Below are 14,895 nucleotides of genomic sequence, written 5' to 3'. Positions count from 1 at the left end.
GAAGAGGGAGGCAAACAAGTTCTTCAGGGAGTGTTTTTCTTTGCATTACTGCTACCAGTTTCAAAAGAACCACCAAAAAAGCAGTTTCTGAGCCCGTAGTCTCCTCTTTTGCTACTTGAAGGAAAATAAATGCTCTGCAAGTTTGATACCTGTACCACCAGCAGTCTGCAAGAAGATTCAGAAGATCTCTTACTTCTGCTCATGTGTTCTGGCATCTGCCTTTCTATTTAGGACAAACAAGGACTTGAATGCTCTTGGGCTAGGAGATGCCAGTTCTGTCCTCCTGGTCTGCGCTGTTCAAGGATTATCTCATGTGCTAATGAATACACTCAGTCTTGGGTGTAGGGGTTCATCTAGAACATCATCAGATTTGAAGTTCACTTCTACTTTGGAAGTTCATTTTTAAGTAAGCATTTGGAACGCCAAAACCATTTCTGCCTTTACTCCAAGTGTATGTGATCCAGGTAGTGCAAGTCAAAATAGCATGCTCCTGCACGACGTCAAAAGACTTGGGGGAAGCAAGGCAAGATGCAGGACCACAGGTTTTATCTCTACCTTTACACTCGGACAATTCAGTGAATCAGATGTGTGGGAACTAGTGTGTGATACTCATACTTCATAACTGTAAACTTGTATGCCAAATTCCTGTGATACCTTTCCATATCAGTCTTCCTGGATCGTGATATGCCAGCGACAGCAAACCAATGTGGGAGCTTATCGTATCTGGGTAGCAGGAGATTTCTGCACCTTGGTCGGTGAATAGGCAAGGGAAGAGAGATGGTCTTTGTGGGGGACCCCTCACACACATTCATCAAACAGGTGCCTCTAATCTTTATTTTCCTTTGAGGCACGTTTATTTTTATTCCTTTGCAGTGTTTAGTGTCAGTTTAACCTGGCATCTACCACTTGGGTAAGAGAAGAGACTAACCAGAGGGCAGTATTCACCCTGGCAGAGTGCAGTAGCCGTGGGGAATCTCATTTGCAGTTGAATTAGATGTTTTCTCATAAATTTAGCAAACAAGCCCACAAAGGATGTCTCGGAGAGATGGCTCTCTGCAAAGTCTCCTTGAGGTTTGCTTGGTTTCTGTAGCATTCCTGAAACCTTTCACTTTTTTAAAAATAAATTTGGTGAATTCCCTGAGTAGCGGCTGATTTTGTGATACCTTTGTCGACTAATACTTGCCTGATACTGATCTGAGACAAGTATAATATAGATCTAATATAAAGCTGTTCTCAATATAACAGCAGAACTTTGAACTCTTATCTGACTGCTTTTTTGAAACCATCTCGGATGTGAACTAGCTGCTTTTGTGCTGCTCAGTCCTGATATCTCTTTCCTTCTCCTAGAAGTCCAGTTCCTCTACTACAACCAATGAGAAGATCACCAAACTCTACGAGCTGGGTGGTGAGCCTGAGAGGAAGATCTGGGTAGATCGTTACTTGGCCTTTACTGAAGAGAAGGCCATGGGCATGACAAATCTCCCAGCGGTAGGCAGGAAACCCTTGGACCTTTACCGGCTCTACATCTCAGTGAAGGAGATTGGAGGATTGACTCAGGTGAGTGTCCAGCAGCCAGTGTGGTGACCGGGTGTTTGTATTCAGAGCTGCCCACTGTCTGGCAGTCACAAGTCAATAGACAAAGTTAGATTTGTAGCTAGATGTAAGCCATGACTTTTCATTTAGCTGTGTTTCTTTTCTTTTATTTTTTTTTAAATAATGCTTATGAAACTCAGCATCCTTTAAGTGAGCCAAATGTCTGCTCTCCCATTATCTGGTTGAGAACAGTCATGGTGAGATTCAATTCAAGTGCTCCTTTTCTCTGCTTTGTCCAGTGCAAAGATTGGTGACATTGTCTTTGTCTTTGCGTCTGGCTGTCAACTGACCTCATGGCTAATTTGATTTGCAATCTGTTCCTGTTTGAAAAGTTTCCTGTAGGTGAGGAAGAGACTATACTAGTTTGGGGTTTTGAACACAACTGTATCTGCTCTGCTTAGCCTTTATTTCATCCTTTGTTTTAGCTGGGAAGCGTTGATTTCTTCCCAGAAAATTTCTTGGAGGAGAAGCAGCTGGGATTTTGAGTTTAAAGCCTCTTGTTTGGTTGTGCAGGTTAACAAAAACAAGAAATGGCGCGAGTTAGCCACAAATCTCAACGTGGGCACATCCAGCAGTGCAGCTAGTTCTTTGAAGAAGCAGTACATCCAGTGTCTCTATGCCTTTGAGTGCAAGATTGAGCGAGGTGAAGACCCCCCTCCAGATATCTTTGCAGCTGCCGATTCAAAGAAGTCTCAGACTAAGATACAGCCTCCATCTCCAGGTGAGTTTAGACACTGGTTTAAAGTGTGCAATGAATGTTTGAACCAGAGGGTCTCTGGCACTGTACACCCGACTCCACGTGCCGGGGGCCAGACTGATTCCAAACTTCCACAAAGCCCCCGTGTCTGTTTCTAATTAGATGTTCTCTGGTTGTGTAGATTAAATACTTTTGTAACGTGGGAGTGAATAATACTGGGAATAAGTCAAGCCTCTTGGGATAGTTCAGTTTTTGTGTGTCCCGCCCCTGTACTAAGTTTAAGAAAAAGGAAAACATAAAAAGATACACGTACATATAATATACATATGTATATACACGCACCTCTGTGCTTACCAGTACATCACTGCCTTACGAGAATCTGGTGGAGAGAGAAGTCCGGAGTTATCTCTTCAAGGTGATCTCTGCATATTCTAACAGCAGCCCTCATTGTTACTGCTTGGTTTTGGGAACCTGCTAGAAAAGTTGTGCTTGTTTTGACTATGCAAGTGCTACCTTTTGGGAGTAAATGCTTGACGTGGGTGTGCAGTCATCTTCCTCATGAATTACTTCTTTCTGTCTTCAGCAGAAGGCAGTGAGGACTTTCTGAGGCTTTGTGCCCAGAGAGCTTCGTAGGTCTATTACGAGTTGGATCCTCTAGAATTCAAGCCTTTAGAATGAACTTCTACTGTTGTTTCAAATTTGATGGGGGGCTCCAGTTTCTGAATATTTAAGCATAGTGTTCAATTCAGAGAAAAAAAAAAAAAGGAGAAGACATCCAGGCTAGCAGTGCATGCTGTACTCTTTAGTCTTCGGAAAGTCTGATCATTTCTGTCTCATTTGTATTGAGTTCATTGCTTGAATTGCTGCTGAACTTGCCAATCCTTTAAGCTTCAGTTTTCCAGTTTGTTGTATAAGTAAAACCTTAAGATGCTTTTTCTGGTCAGGAGCCTGTTCATGTAGGTGAAATAAAAACTTTGTCTGCTTTGAAGTTCCTATAATGTTTGCAAAAAATGCCTTTTTGGTTCTGAAAACTGGCATCATCTTTGTCTAGCTCCTGAGGAGTGGAATAATGGAACTCTTTTTTGGTTGTACTGCAGTTGTGTTTCAGCCCTGCTAAGCCCTTAATCGACAGTGTGCTTGTCCGAATATTCTGTTGGCAACTGCATTTGTCTATCCTCTCAGTTACAGGCTGTTCTTTTTTTAAAGAACTAAATCATGTCTTTTCACTAGTCAGGAAACCTGTCCCAGTGTAGCTTCAACCTTGGTGTACTCTGCAAGATAAAGCAACTTTTGTGTCATTAGACTAAACTTCTGTCTAAAGTGGTGTCTGAGTTCTGCTTAAGCTAGACCACAAATCCATCCCCACTTTCTTTCCAAAACCTCTTTCTTGCCGCCCTGAGATACTAGGCAGTGGAACAAAGACGTTAAGAGCATTTGGAGTTTATTTGGACAGGGCTGAGGCTTTTAGGAGGCCACTTAAAAACTACTTGTAGCACTAGGTGCCTGTCAGAATGGATTAGATGATGCATCAATTTTTATTTTGTTTTAGCTAATACGGAGGTATGTGAAGGTCGTGAGTTTGCCTTCTGGGCTGTGGTACAGGTGATTTCTTGCTTCAGCACACCAGCCAGCAGTGGGAATTCGCAGGGCTGCTATCCCAAACCCTGCACGTTTGTGCAGCTTTCTTGGCTTAGTCCGCAGGTTTGACTCCTGCTGTGAGAGGACTGTGCTGTATGTCTTATTTAAACTGTTCTCTCCACTTGTCTTACTCCAGACTCCTGCAACTAGGAATATGCAGAGGCAGCACTGAAGCATGGTTGGTTGCTCTGATCCTTTAAGCTGTATCACTCAGCATGTTCATGCTCCTCTTTCCTTTTCCTCCTCTCTCTTGCTCCCCTGGATCGGCAGGAACTGAGGGTGTAGGACACAACATAAATTGCTTTCTCAACCTCAGCTCCAGACTTAAGAGCCTTAGAGGAGCATTGAGTCCCAGTGGCACTACTGTTCCAGGGCATTGCTGAGGCCCCGCTGCAGCAGCATCCTCCAGACTTGCACGCAGAGACCTGTCTCCCAGCGAATCGCCCTTACTGGGGAAATAACTTCCCTGTTTGAAAGCTGAGAGGACAACAGTGGGGCATTTTGAAGTCCCATCATTTGGATAAAGGGCTCTTGTCATCCCACACAGACACGTGCTTTGCTTTCCTTGCAGACTTTATAACCTGTTGGCATTGGCTTACACTTCGTTTCAGCCTGTTCTGTCAAATGAAGTTCTGCATAACTTTGTGAATGATGAGGATCGCACTGCATGATTCTCCATTAACCACTTTTTGAGGCTGCAGAGCATCTAAAGGCCTTGCAGGACAATCATCTAGGTAGAGCTCTTGGTGCTGGAGCTGTTTTTCATGCAGTGTGCATTCACAACCCTGAAAAAACAAAAGTGTTTACAGAAAGGCCTTGGCTGGAGTGGACCGGGTACTGCCTCGTGGGCACTCGGCGTGGGTTTCCTGCAAACCTTCTTGGGTTCCTGCTCGCAAACTGCAGCGTGTCCCTGGGGAGGCGTAATCAGCCCGTCGTTGGGTTTTAATTCCCAGAGCATGGAACTGGCCTGGCTCCAACTGTGTGTAAATTTGTGAGTGGGAGGGACGGCAGGGGGTGGGGACAAACACCAAATGGCAGCGACGCAGGGAATGTCTCGAGGCCTCTTCCTGCCGATGCCAGCATTACAAACGGAGACGAGCGGCGAATTCCTGGGGGAAGTGAGTGGAGCTGAACTGCTGCTGACGAGGGAAGGAGAACGGCGGGGAGGGCCCATGAATGAAACTCCCCGCTGAGCTTGCCTCTGCCCTTCCTTCTCCCGAGACCTCCCCGGGCTGGGAGGGAGTCGTGGAGAAGAGGACAGGGTGCCAGGAAGGTGGGGTGTAAACAAACATGCCCTGGACGTGACCTTGGAGGATTTTAATGAATAGCTGAAATGAGTCATCAACCAGCAGGGCTGAAGCTGAGGGATATCTGGTGCTGGGGATGGTAACTAATGGAAACATTAATTAAGAGTTCAGCTCTTGCCAGCTGCGAGGAGCATATGAACCTGCGAGCTGACACTGTCACAGCGATCCAGGGGCAGAGGAGAGCTCCTAGAGCTGACGGCACAGCTGGATTACACATGACGGCCTGGGATTTTTGATGAAAGCTTACTGTAGCGTAAAGCAACCCGTACAGAGCCAGGGAACCTGCTGGACGGGTTTTGTCATTCAGTGAAAGATCCGGCATCTCCGGCATTCCCTGTTCCAGGAATCCTTGGGAGTGGTGCTTGAATTAACCTGCATGAATTAACCCCTCTCGAAGGGCAGAGCAGACAGAGGAGCCTTGTTCAGAGTTACTCGGTGACTTCAGCTGACGTCCTGGAGTTTCCATCACTAGGAAGATTGTGAGACTTCCAGGAAGAGGGCTCAAGCCCACCTTCTTTCTGGGTAGAAAGTGTGAAGGTGATGGGGCAGTGGTTGTCACTTGGCAAGAAGCATTGTATTCCCTGCCGCATGGTGCACTGCATCAGCCTTTGAAGCTAGATAGCTTAGGCAACATGACACCGTGCCACAGTGGTGGCACGGTGTGTAGAAGGGAATGTGGTTAAAAATGAAGGCATGATGAAAATGAATACGTCCTCTCAGCTTTAGATTATTGTACGTGATTCTTCTGGGAAGTGTGGCCCAGCATGTCCTTGAAATGTTGAGCTCCTTGTACTTTTTTGGCCATATTTCGTCTGTCTCTTTCTTGAAGGACTCTTTGCTTTCTGTTCTTGAGGCTGATGTTCTGAAAGGTTCTGGGTTGCATCTGTAGGGTGCAAGGCTGCTCACACCACATTTCTGTTCTTGCAGCGGGTTCAGGCTCAATGCAGGGTCCTCAGACACCTCAGTCCACCAGCAGCTCCATGGCAGAAGGAGGAGACTTGAAGCCACCAACTCCAGCGTCTACGCCACACAGTCAGATGCCCCCTTTGCCAGGCATCAGGTATGAAACCATTGCACCCTCTTCCACTATGCTGGATGCAAGCTGCAAATGTGAAGTTGCTTCTGGGTCATTGCCAGAGATGGCTGGAGACTTGAGTACCTGTTTTGGTGGGGCTCCATGGCTTTGTTCCTTTGTTAATGGCTCACAGCAACATTGTTAACTGTGCATCTGTGTGTGATTAATCATTACTTTTGGGATTGGGTCTGAGGACAGTACTGTAGAAGGGCAGTTCTTCATGCCTCTGTTGGAGGAGCATGACTGTGGTCCTTCTAGGGGATAGCAACACCTGAGAGGGAACATGTGGGGAAAAGTATCCTGAGGAGCATCGTGGACCTCTATAATCCTGTGTTTTGTTTTTTTTTTTTTTTTTAATCAGGAGTAACTCAGTGGGCCTTCAGGATGCCTTTGCGGATGGTAGTGATCCTACGTTCCAGAAGCGGAACTCCATGACTCCAAATCCAGGGTACCAGCCCAGCATGAATACCTCCGACATGATGGGTCGCATGTCTTATGAGCCAAATAAGGATCCTTACAGCAGTATGAGGAAAGGTGAGGAAGTTCTTGTGTGCTCCTTTCCCTTTTCTCCTTGAGTGCTAATCCCTGTATCTGGCTATATGCTGGAATGTGCCGTAGGAGACCTTCTGCTTGCCCTTCTTCCCCGGAAGGCGGGACGCATCTTCCAGAGGTAGACATGTTTATTAGTCCTTCTTGCAATATTTCAGCTCCAGGAAGCGATCCCTTCATGTCCTCAGGGCAGGGCCCCAACAGTGGTATGGGTGACCCTTACAATCGTGCTGCAGGTCCAGGGATGGGTAACATGGCCATGGGACAGCGGCAACACTATTCCTACGGAGGTCCTTACGACAGAGTGAGGTGGGTACTTGAACCTGGTGAGATCCTGATTTGCTTGACTCATGTGAAATGATTACTTTCTCTTCACTACTGTGACTTTTCTGATCATCTTTTTCCATTTGAGGAGCAAGGGTGAATACAAGTGGACGTGTGGGGTTTTTGTGTTTGCTTCCATGTAGGACGGAGCCCGGCATGGGACCTGAGGGCAACTTAGCAACCGGAACTCCGCAGCCAAACATCATGCCTTCCACCCCTGAATCGGGGATGTACTCTCCCAGCCGCTACCCGCAGCAGCAGCAGCAGCAGCAAAGGTCTGTGCGGGGTGTTGCCTCAAGCAGCTCTTCCCAGTTAGAGAGCTCTGAGACTGTGAAAGTTGAAGCATGCATCTGATCAGACGAGTAATGCATCTGTTTGTTTTCCAGACATGATTCCTATGGCAATCAATTCTCCACTCAAGGCACATCCTCGGGCAGCCCCTTCCCTAGCCAGCAAACTACCATGTATCAACAGCAACAGCAGGTAAGTTATCAGAAAGTTTCTGATTTGTTCGACTGAGAGAAAGAAGAGTTTTATCTGTGAAATTTGTGAAAAGGGGAGGATGAAAACTCTTTGGGCTGTGTGTTTGCTTTATGAATGTGTAGAATTAAGTATCTTATACAGGAGGCTTTTTTTCCCAGTTTCCAAATAGTTTAAGTAAGTTTTAATTAGCATTTCCAGTGTTGTGTTAGCAAAACAATGTTCTGGGAATGGAGATTGTGTAGTTTGCAGCTCTGGTCAGGCAGCAGGAGATCAGGAAGCTTTATTGGGCTTCTCTGCCCCTCTGGAACTTTCTGGATCCCATCATGTTTCTGTAACACTCCTGGTCCCAGTGATCAGATCAGTTTGTTTAAGTCCTTCATCGTTCTGGGGAGCTGTTTCAGGTGGATCATTCTGCACAACCCAGGCCTTTTTTTTTTTGTCTTTGCCTTGCTGAGCCTGCAGACAAAGGCTTCAGACCTGCCTCCACGGCCTCCTACTCGTTGTTCTCAAAAACATCAGGTTTGTTTCAGGACAGAGTTTGAATGAACATAGATATCTTTCCATAATCCTTATATATGACTTGCTCTTTGTATCAGTGCCAAGACCCGTAATGTTTTCCTGGTAATTTTTGAGTCCTCTGGTTTAGGAGAGTATAGAGAGGGCACTCGCTGAGCTGTGCTAAGAATAATTCCAACTGCTCTGCAGTTTGGCTCTGCAACCAGAGCCATGGGGCCCTGAGCCAAGAGTTCGAGTTACTCTGGTACTTGTTATCTTTGAAGCCCTAGAGCTCCATCTGAAGCCAGTCATGACCATGGAGCTTCTGAGTAGACTATATAGCAGCTAGAGCATAGACCCTTGGAGGCAAGACTGATCTTGGATTTTAATTTTGTCTTGGCAATTGACTGTTTTCTCCATTTGCACTTAAAAGAAGTAGGGGGGAGAATAGTTCTTGCTCCTTTCAGTGATGTGTTTTGAAATCTAAAGGAAAGGAAGAAGCAGGAAGTACAACAGTTTTTAATGCATCTTGTTTGATGCTTCAGCAGAAACCTCTGTTTTCTGGGAAATAAAAGAGAAATAGGGTCTGATAAAATTCCTGGATGTGAAAGGAAACAAGTACCTGTGCAGACCTTGGTTTGTGGTGAATGTATAGTAGAGCTGAGTCTTTTCTACACGAAAGTCCTTTCTGTGGGCAGACTCTGCCCCCAAGGCATCCTTGTAGAATCCACAAGGAAACTACCCAGCCAGCCGCAAGGAATTGGTCTTGGCTTGTGAAATTGAAAGGCTGATCCAACTTCACATTGAATATGGCTAACAACGAGACAAGTCATGCCCTCTTACAGGCCATGCCGTGGGGCATATCCTCTGGCTCTGAGTAGCTCTACCCACTGAGGTTTGGGTTGCTTGTTTCTAAGTAGATAATCTCATATTGTCGATGCCTTTATTTTCCCTGTAGAATTACAAGCGACCGATGGATGGCAGCTACGGCCCGCCTGCTAAGCGACATGAAGGGGAGATGTACAACGTCCCATACAGCGCCGGGCAGGGGCAGACGCAGCAGCAGCTGCCTCCAGCACAGACCCAGCAACCGAGCCAGCAGCAAACTGCACAGCCGTCTCCACAGCAGGACTTGTATAACCAGTATGGGAGTACATACCCTGCTGCTGACCGCCGATCTGCCGGAGGGCCACAGAACCAGTTCCCATTCCAATTTGGCAGAGACAGGGTCTCGGCTCCCCCAGGCTCCAATGCTCAGCAAAACATGCCTCCTCAGATGATGGGTGGTCCCATACAGTCTACTCCAGAGGGCCCGCAGCAAGGCGCCATGTGGCAAGGGCGCAACGAAATAGGGTACAGCTATCCGAATCGGCAGAGCACGGGCTCTGCGCCCCAGGGGCCTGCTTATCACGGAGTGACTCGAACAGATGAAATTCTGCATTCAGACCAGAGGGTCAACCATGAGGGACCATGGCCTTCCCACGGGAACCGGCAACCTCCTTATGGTCCCTCTGCCCCTGTGCCCCCAATGACTAGGCCCCCCCAGTCTAACTACCAGACCCCCCCTAGCATGCAGAATCACATTCCTCAGGTATCCAGCCCAGCACCTCTGCCCAGACCTCTGGAGAATCGCACTTCTCCTAGTAAATCTCCATTCCTGCACTCTGGGATGAAAATGCAGAAGGCAGGACCGCCGGTCCCTGCCTCGCATATAACACCAGCAGCTGTACAGCCTCCCATGATCCGGCGAGACATCACCTTCCCTCCGGGATCAGTAGAAGCTACGCAACCTGTGTTGAAGCAGAGGAGACGGCTGACAGCAAAAGATATCGGTAAGAGGAAACTCCTGCTTTTCTGCTTGCGCCTGTCAAGGGGATGGGTGGTGCCATTACCCTTTAGTACAGTGCTGCCGAGTGGAAGGGCTCCGCTGGCTTTGAAGGAATTGTATTTTTGCAGGTTAGTTGTGTTTTCAGCCATCATTTTGGCATAGTCTGCAGAGAGATTGCTGATACATGCAGACTGTACATCATCTTAAACAGGCTCTGCTCTTCATGGGTCCAAAAAGAAGTATTGAGTATCTCCTTTTTGTTTTTAAACTCCAGGAGCTGGAAGTATCATGTGTTTATGTTTCAGGAACTCCTGAAGCCTGGAGAGTGATGATGTCTCTGAAGTCTGGGCTGCTAGCTGAAAGTACGTGGGCCTTAGATACCATAAACATCCTGCTCTATGATGACAACAGCATAATGACCTTCAACCTCAGCCAGGTGGGTGCAGATGCTCTCTGGAGCAGGTCTTTGAAGTGCTAATTTTGCAGGGTTCTTCTGTCAGCGAGATAGCAACAAGCAGCTTGTTGTAGGGCCAGACTCCCAGACGTCCCTGTACCTGCGGAGTGCTCCGGGTCTGAAGAGAGCATGGGGTCTGGGTAGCTGTGCACTGGTTACTCTGAAGAGAGCATGGGGTCTGGGTAGCTGTGCACTAGTTATTTGGTGGCCTATGTAACGTACCTGTTTGTTGGTGTGCAAGCGTGTGTGTTCTCCTCTCTGGTGAGATGTATGGCCTCTGTAACGGAGGAAGTGAGTAATGGTAGGGAGGCCATAATGGACTTTGCAGCGAGAATGCTATGAAAGGCTGGAGGCTGCTTGCATTTTTGGGTGTTGGATGGCGTTTGTTCACCTCTGGCTCTGTCTTTCCCGTGGGACAGTGTGCAGTGAGGCTGGGATGCCAATCTGGAGGGCCAGCCTTTCTCAGTTAGTTGCCACGTGCCTCTGTGGCTGTTGTAAAAAATGCTTGGCAATGCTGTAAAGGCTGTTTTGCTTAGTGCTGCCCTTCACCTCCCTGTGTATCAACCGGAGGGGAGATACAACCAAGAGCACACGTGTGTTTGCACAGGTATGTGTGTGTGGAGGGGGGCCAGCTTGGATACTGACAGTATCTGGTTTTGCCTTTGTTCCTTTTCTCAGAGGACAGAAAGCTCTCTTTTGCAAGCAGTTTATTGCCAGCATGAAAAGAACCCATTGATGAACATTACTGCTTAAATTCTTAGCCCTTAATGCCCTGCTTTCCCAGTTGCTCGTGTTGGCCCAAGTTGTTTTCTGATCACTGTTCCCTTCCTTCCTTCCCCTCCTGTTTTTCTCCTCCCTCATAGCTGCCAGGCTTGCTGGAACTCTTGGTGGAGTATTTCCGGCGCTGCCTGATCGAGATCTTTGGAATCCTGAAGGAATACGAGGTGGGAGACCCAGGGCAAAGAACACTATTAGATCCCGAAAGGTTCTGCAAATCTTCAGCTTCCTCTCATGAAGAAGGGGAGGAGGATGATGAACCACGGAGCCTGAACTGTGAGGAGGAAGAAGAGGATGAGGAAGAGGAGGAGGCTGCGTTTTCGAGCAAGGACAAAACACCTCTAGAGAGCAGCGAGGAAAAACTAGTTAGTAAATTTGACAAGCTTCCAGTCAAGGTCGTGCAGAAAAACGACCCGTTTGTGGTAGATTATTCAGACAAGTTGGGGCGAGTGCAGGAGTTCGAAAGCGGACTGCTGCACTGGCGGATTGGCGGCGGAGATACCACCGAGCACATTCAGACCCACTTTGAGAGCAAGACGGAGCTACCTTTGACTCATAAACGAGCTTCCTGCAACTCTGTCTTGAGGAAACGTTCAGCAGCTGAGAGCAATCCGAGCACTAGGGAAGGAGAGACTCCTCCATCCGACAGCTCCTCAGAGAAGAGGATAACTGCCACCATGGACGACATGCTTTCGGCACGTCCAGGCTCCCTGGCAGGGGAGGAGGAAGAGGTCAAAGCTTTGGAGACGGCGAAGGAAAGCAGCAAGTTTCCCTTTGGCATTAGTCCAGCTCAGAGCCACAGAAATATAAAAATTCTGGAGGACGAACCTCACAGTAAAGACGAGACACCCCTCTGCACCCTCCTAGACTGGCAGGACTCTCTGGCGAAGCGCTGCATCTGTGTCTCTAACATCATCAGGAGTTTATCGTTTGTGCCAGGCAATGACTTTGAAATGTCTAAACATCCCGGGCTGCTGCTGATTCTAGGGAAACTGATCCTCTTACACCACAAGCATCCAGAACGCAAACAGGCACCCCTGACCTACGAGAAAGAGGAGGAGCAGGATCAAGGGGTGAGCTGCAACAAGGTGGAGTGGTGGTGGGACTGCTTGGAGATGCTGCGTGAAAATACACTGGTCACGTTGGCCAACATTTCTGGCCAGCTGGACCTCTCCCCTTACCCAGAAAGCATCTGTTTGCCTATCCTGGATGGACTCCTCCACTGGGCAGTATGTCCATCAGCAGAGGCCCAGGATCCCTTTCCAACACTGGGGCCCAATGCGGTCCTCTCCCCTCAGAGACTGGTTTTGGAAACACTCAGCAAACTCAGCATCCAGGACAACAATGTGGATTTGATTCTTGCAACTCCCCCCTTCAGTCGCTTGGAGAAGCTGTACAGCACCATGGTGCGGTTCCTTAGTGACAGAAAGAACCCGGTGTGTCGAGAGATGGCTGTGGTACTACTGGCCAACTTGGCACAGGGGGACAGCCTGGCAGCAAGAGCGATTGCTGTGCAGAAGGGCAGCATTGGCAACTTGCTGGGCTTCTTGGAGGACAGCCTGGCCGCCACGCAGTTCCAGCAGAGCCAGGCCGGCTTGATGCACATGCAGAACCCACCCTTTGAGTCGACGAGCGTGGACATGATGCGCCGAGCTGCTCGGGCGCTGCTCGCCCTGGCCAAGGTGGACGAGAACCACTCGGAGTTCACGTTATACGAGTCGCGGCTGTTGGACATCTCCGTGTCGCCTTTGATGAACTCTTTGGTTTCACAAGTTATTTGTGATGTACTGTTTTTAATTGGCCAGTCATGACAGCTGTGGGATCCGAGACCCTGTGTGCGTGTGCGTGAGTGGAGAACTTAGAAACTGACTGTTGCCCTTTATTTATGCAAAACCACCTCAGAATCCACTGTCTGCCCTGCGCTGTCCTGCTTCTCCCTTGGGGAAAGATGTCCCCGTTCCCTCTCCCCTTACCCTGCCCTTCAAATTTGTCCTGAATCCCTTATTAAAGGAGACAAAGTTCTGTCTACATAGAAGACTTTTTTTATTTTAACCAAAGTTACTGTCGTTTACAGTGAGTTTGGGGAAAACGACTTGCCGTGTTATCACATTGACAGGCACCACTTTCATAACTGTTTTTAATGGTAAACTCTGAAGGACAAAAGTGACTGCTGAACTCTGTGTGGTTTATCGTTGTACATTCACAATCTTGCAGGAACCAAGAAGTTACCAGTTGTGAACAGACCTTGTCCAAGGGAGGCCTGTGCAGTAGCGTGTAGAACTTCATGTACTGTACACCTTAAACTGTAAACATACTGTAATAATGTCTCACATGGAAAAAAAAAAAACGCTGGATCAGCAGCAAGCTGTAGTTTTTAAAAATGTTTTTAGTTAATGTTGAGGAGAAAAAAAGGCTTTTCCCCCAAAGTATCATGTGTGAACCTACAACACCCTGACCTCTTTCTCTCTTCCTCCTTGATTGTATGAATAACCCTGAGATCACCTCTTAGAACTGGTTTTAACCTTTAGCTGCAGCCTGAATGCTGCCACGTGTGTATATATATATGACGTTGTACATTGCACATACCCTAAGATTCCTTGCAGTTTTGTCCCCCTCTCCCTACCCCTTTATAGTATGACGAGTTAACGAGTTGATGACCTGCAAAAGCGAGACACAATTATTTAATCTCTTGCCAGACATCCCTCCCTGGAGGATGCTGTACAGGTCTCTGTGTATAAAGTCATTGCTGTCTCAGCAGCCAATCAACTTATAGTTTATTTTTCCTGTTTTTGTTTTCTTTCTAATCGAGGTGTGAAAAAGTTCTAGGTTCAGTTGAAGTTCCTGATGAAGAAACACAATTGAGATTTTTCAGTGATGAATTCTGCATATTTGTATTTCAGACGATGTAGCTAAAAACTTGATGTAAATTCCTCCCTTTTTTCCTTTTTTGGCTTAATGAATATCATTTATTCAGTATGAAATCTTTATACTATATGTTCCACGTGTTAAGAATAAATGTACATTAAATCTTGGTAAGATGTTTGTAAGGGTTTTTTTTATTAGCAGAATGGGGAGGTAACTTCAGTGCTGTCAGGTCTTGCAGGCGTGATGCTGTAGGTCAGCTCCTTCTTACCACGCAGCACCTCAAAGGTCCTGTGAGTTACAGCAGTGTCTGGGGATGACAAAGCCCTGTCTTGCTCCGGAGACCCTAACGCCGTGTGGTCTGGCTTTGCTTGCTTTGTTTGGCTTGTTTAGCGATGGAGTTTTGGCTTAGTGCTGCTTAGGCTCGGGTAGGAGCGGATTTGCAGCGTGAGGTGAAGCTCCGGCCGAGAGACACGTAGTTCAGAGGGTGAAAAAGGCTGTTGCTCGGAAGGGGGGCAGTTCCCTGTCAGCTCTGTAAAACGGAAAATTTTCATTCCTCTCACATTTTTCACATTTTCTTGGAACCATGGTGTGGACTCTGACTTCCTTCAGAGGACGGGGTTTTCCAGCGGATGGAGCTCTGGTGCCCTTCAGCAAACAGCCAAAGTTCAGGCTCTTCATATGAAAATCTGCACATTTTCATGGGTTAGTAAGTGGGTATTTTATTTAGCCTGCAGCTTTATCCTCAAATGATAATAGAAGCAGGCTAGCTAGAACTGCACCAAGCTCATTTAAGCAAAAGAGCTAGTTAAA

At 47.4% G+C, this 14,895-nt stretch overlaps 1 protein-coding gene across 1 annotated transcript in view; it reads left to right on the top strand.

Annotated features, from left to right (window-relative positions):
- ARID1A (AT rich interactive domain 1A (SWI-like)) overlaps nucleotides 1-14,256 on the top strand; it is a 37,471-nt gene extending 23,215 nt beyond the window's left edge. Inside the window, exons 10-19 of the mRNA XM_009579367.1 lie at nucleotides 1,348-1,557; nucleotides 2,107-2,314; nucleotides 6,163-6,295; nucleotides 6,672-6,844; nucleotides 7,018-7,168; nucleotides 7,327-7,458; nucleotides 7,570-7,666; nucleotides 9,120-9,993; nucleotides 10,295-10,425; nucleotides 11,307-14,256. Coding sequence (XP_009577662.1) covers nucleotides 1,348-1,557; nucleotides 2,107-2,314; nucleotides 6,163-6,295; nucleotides 6,672-6,844; nucleotides 7,018-7,168; nucleotides 7,327-7,458; nucleotides 7,570-7,666; nucleotides 9,120-9,993; nucleotides 10,295-10,425; nucleotides 11,307-13,031 — 3,834 coding nt within the window. The 3' untranslated portion in view covers nucleotides 13,032-14,256. The remainder of the gene's footprint in view (nucleotides 1-1,347; nucleotides 1,558-2,106; nucleotides 2,315-6,162; nucleotides 6,296-6,671; nucleotides 6,845-7,017; nucleotides 7,169-7,326; nucleotides 7,459-7,569; nucleotides 7,667-9,119; nucleotides 9,994-10,294; nucleotides 10,426-11,306) is intronic.
- The last annotated feature ends 639 nt before the right edge of the window (nucleotides 14,257-14,895 follow it).

Source organism: Fulmarus glacialis, unplaced genomic scaffold (genome assembly GCF_000690835.1).
Source record: "Fulmarus glacialis isolate BGI_N327 unplaced genomic scaffold, ASM69083v1 scaffold23866, whole genome shotgun sequence".
NCBI lineage: Eukaryota > Metazoa > Chordata > Aves > Procellariiformes > Procellariidae > Fulmarus > Fulmarus glacialis.
The sequence above is the reverse complement of the archived record's forward strand: the minus strand, read 5'-3'. Positions and strand labels throughout refer to the sequence as shown.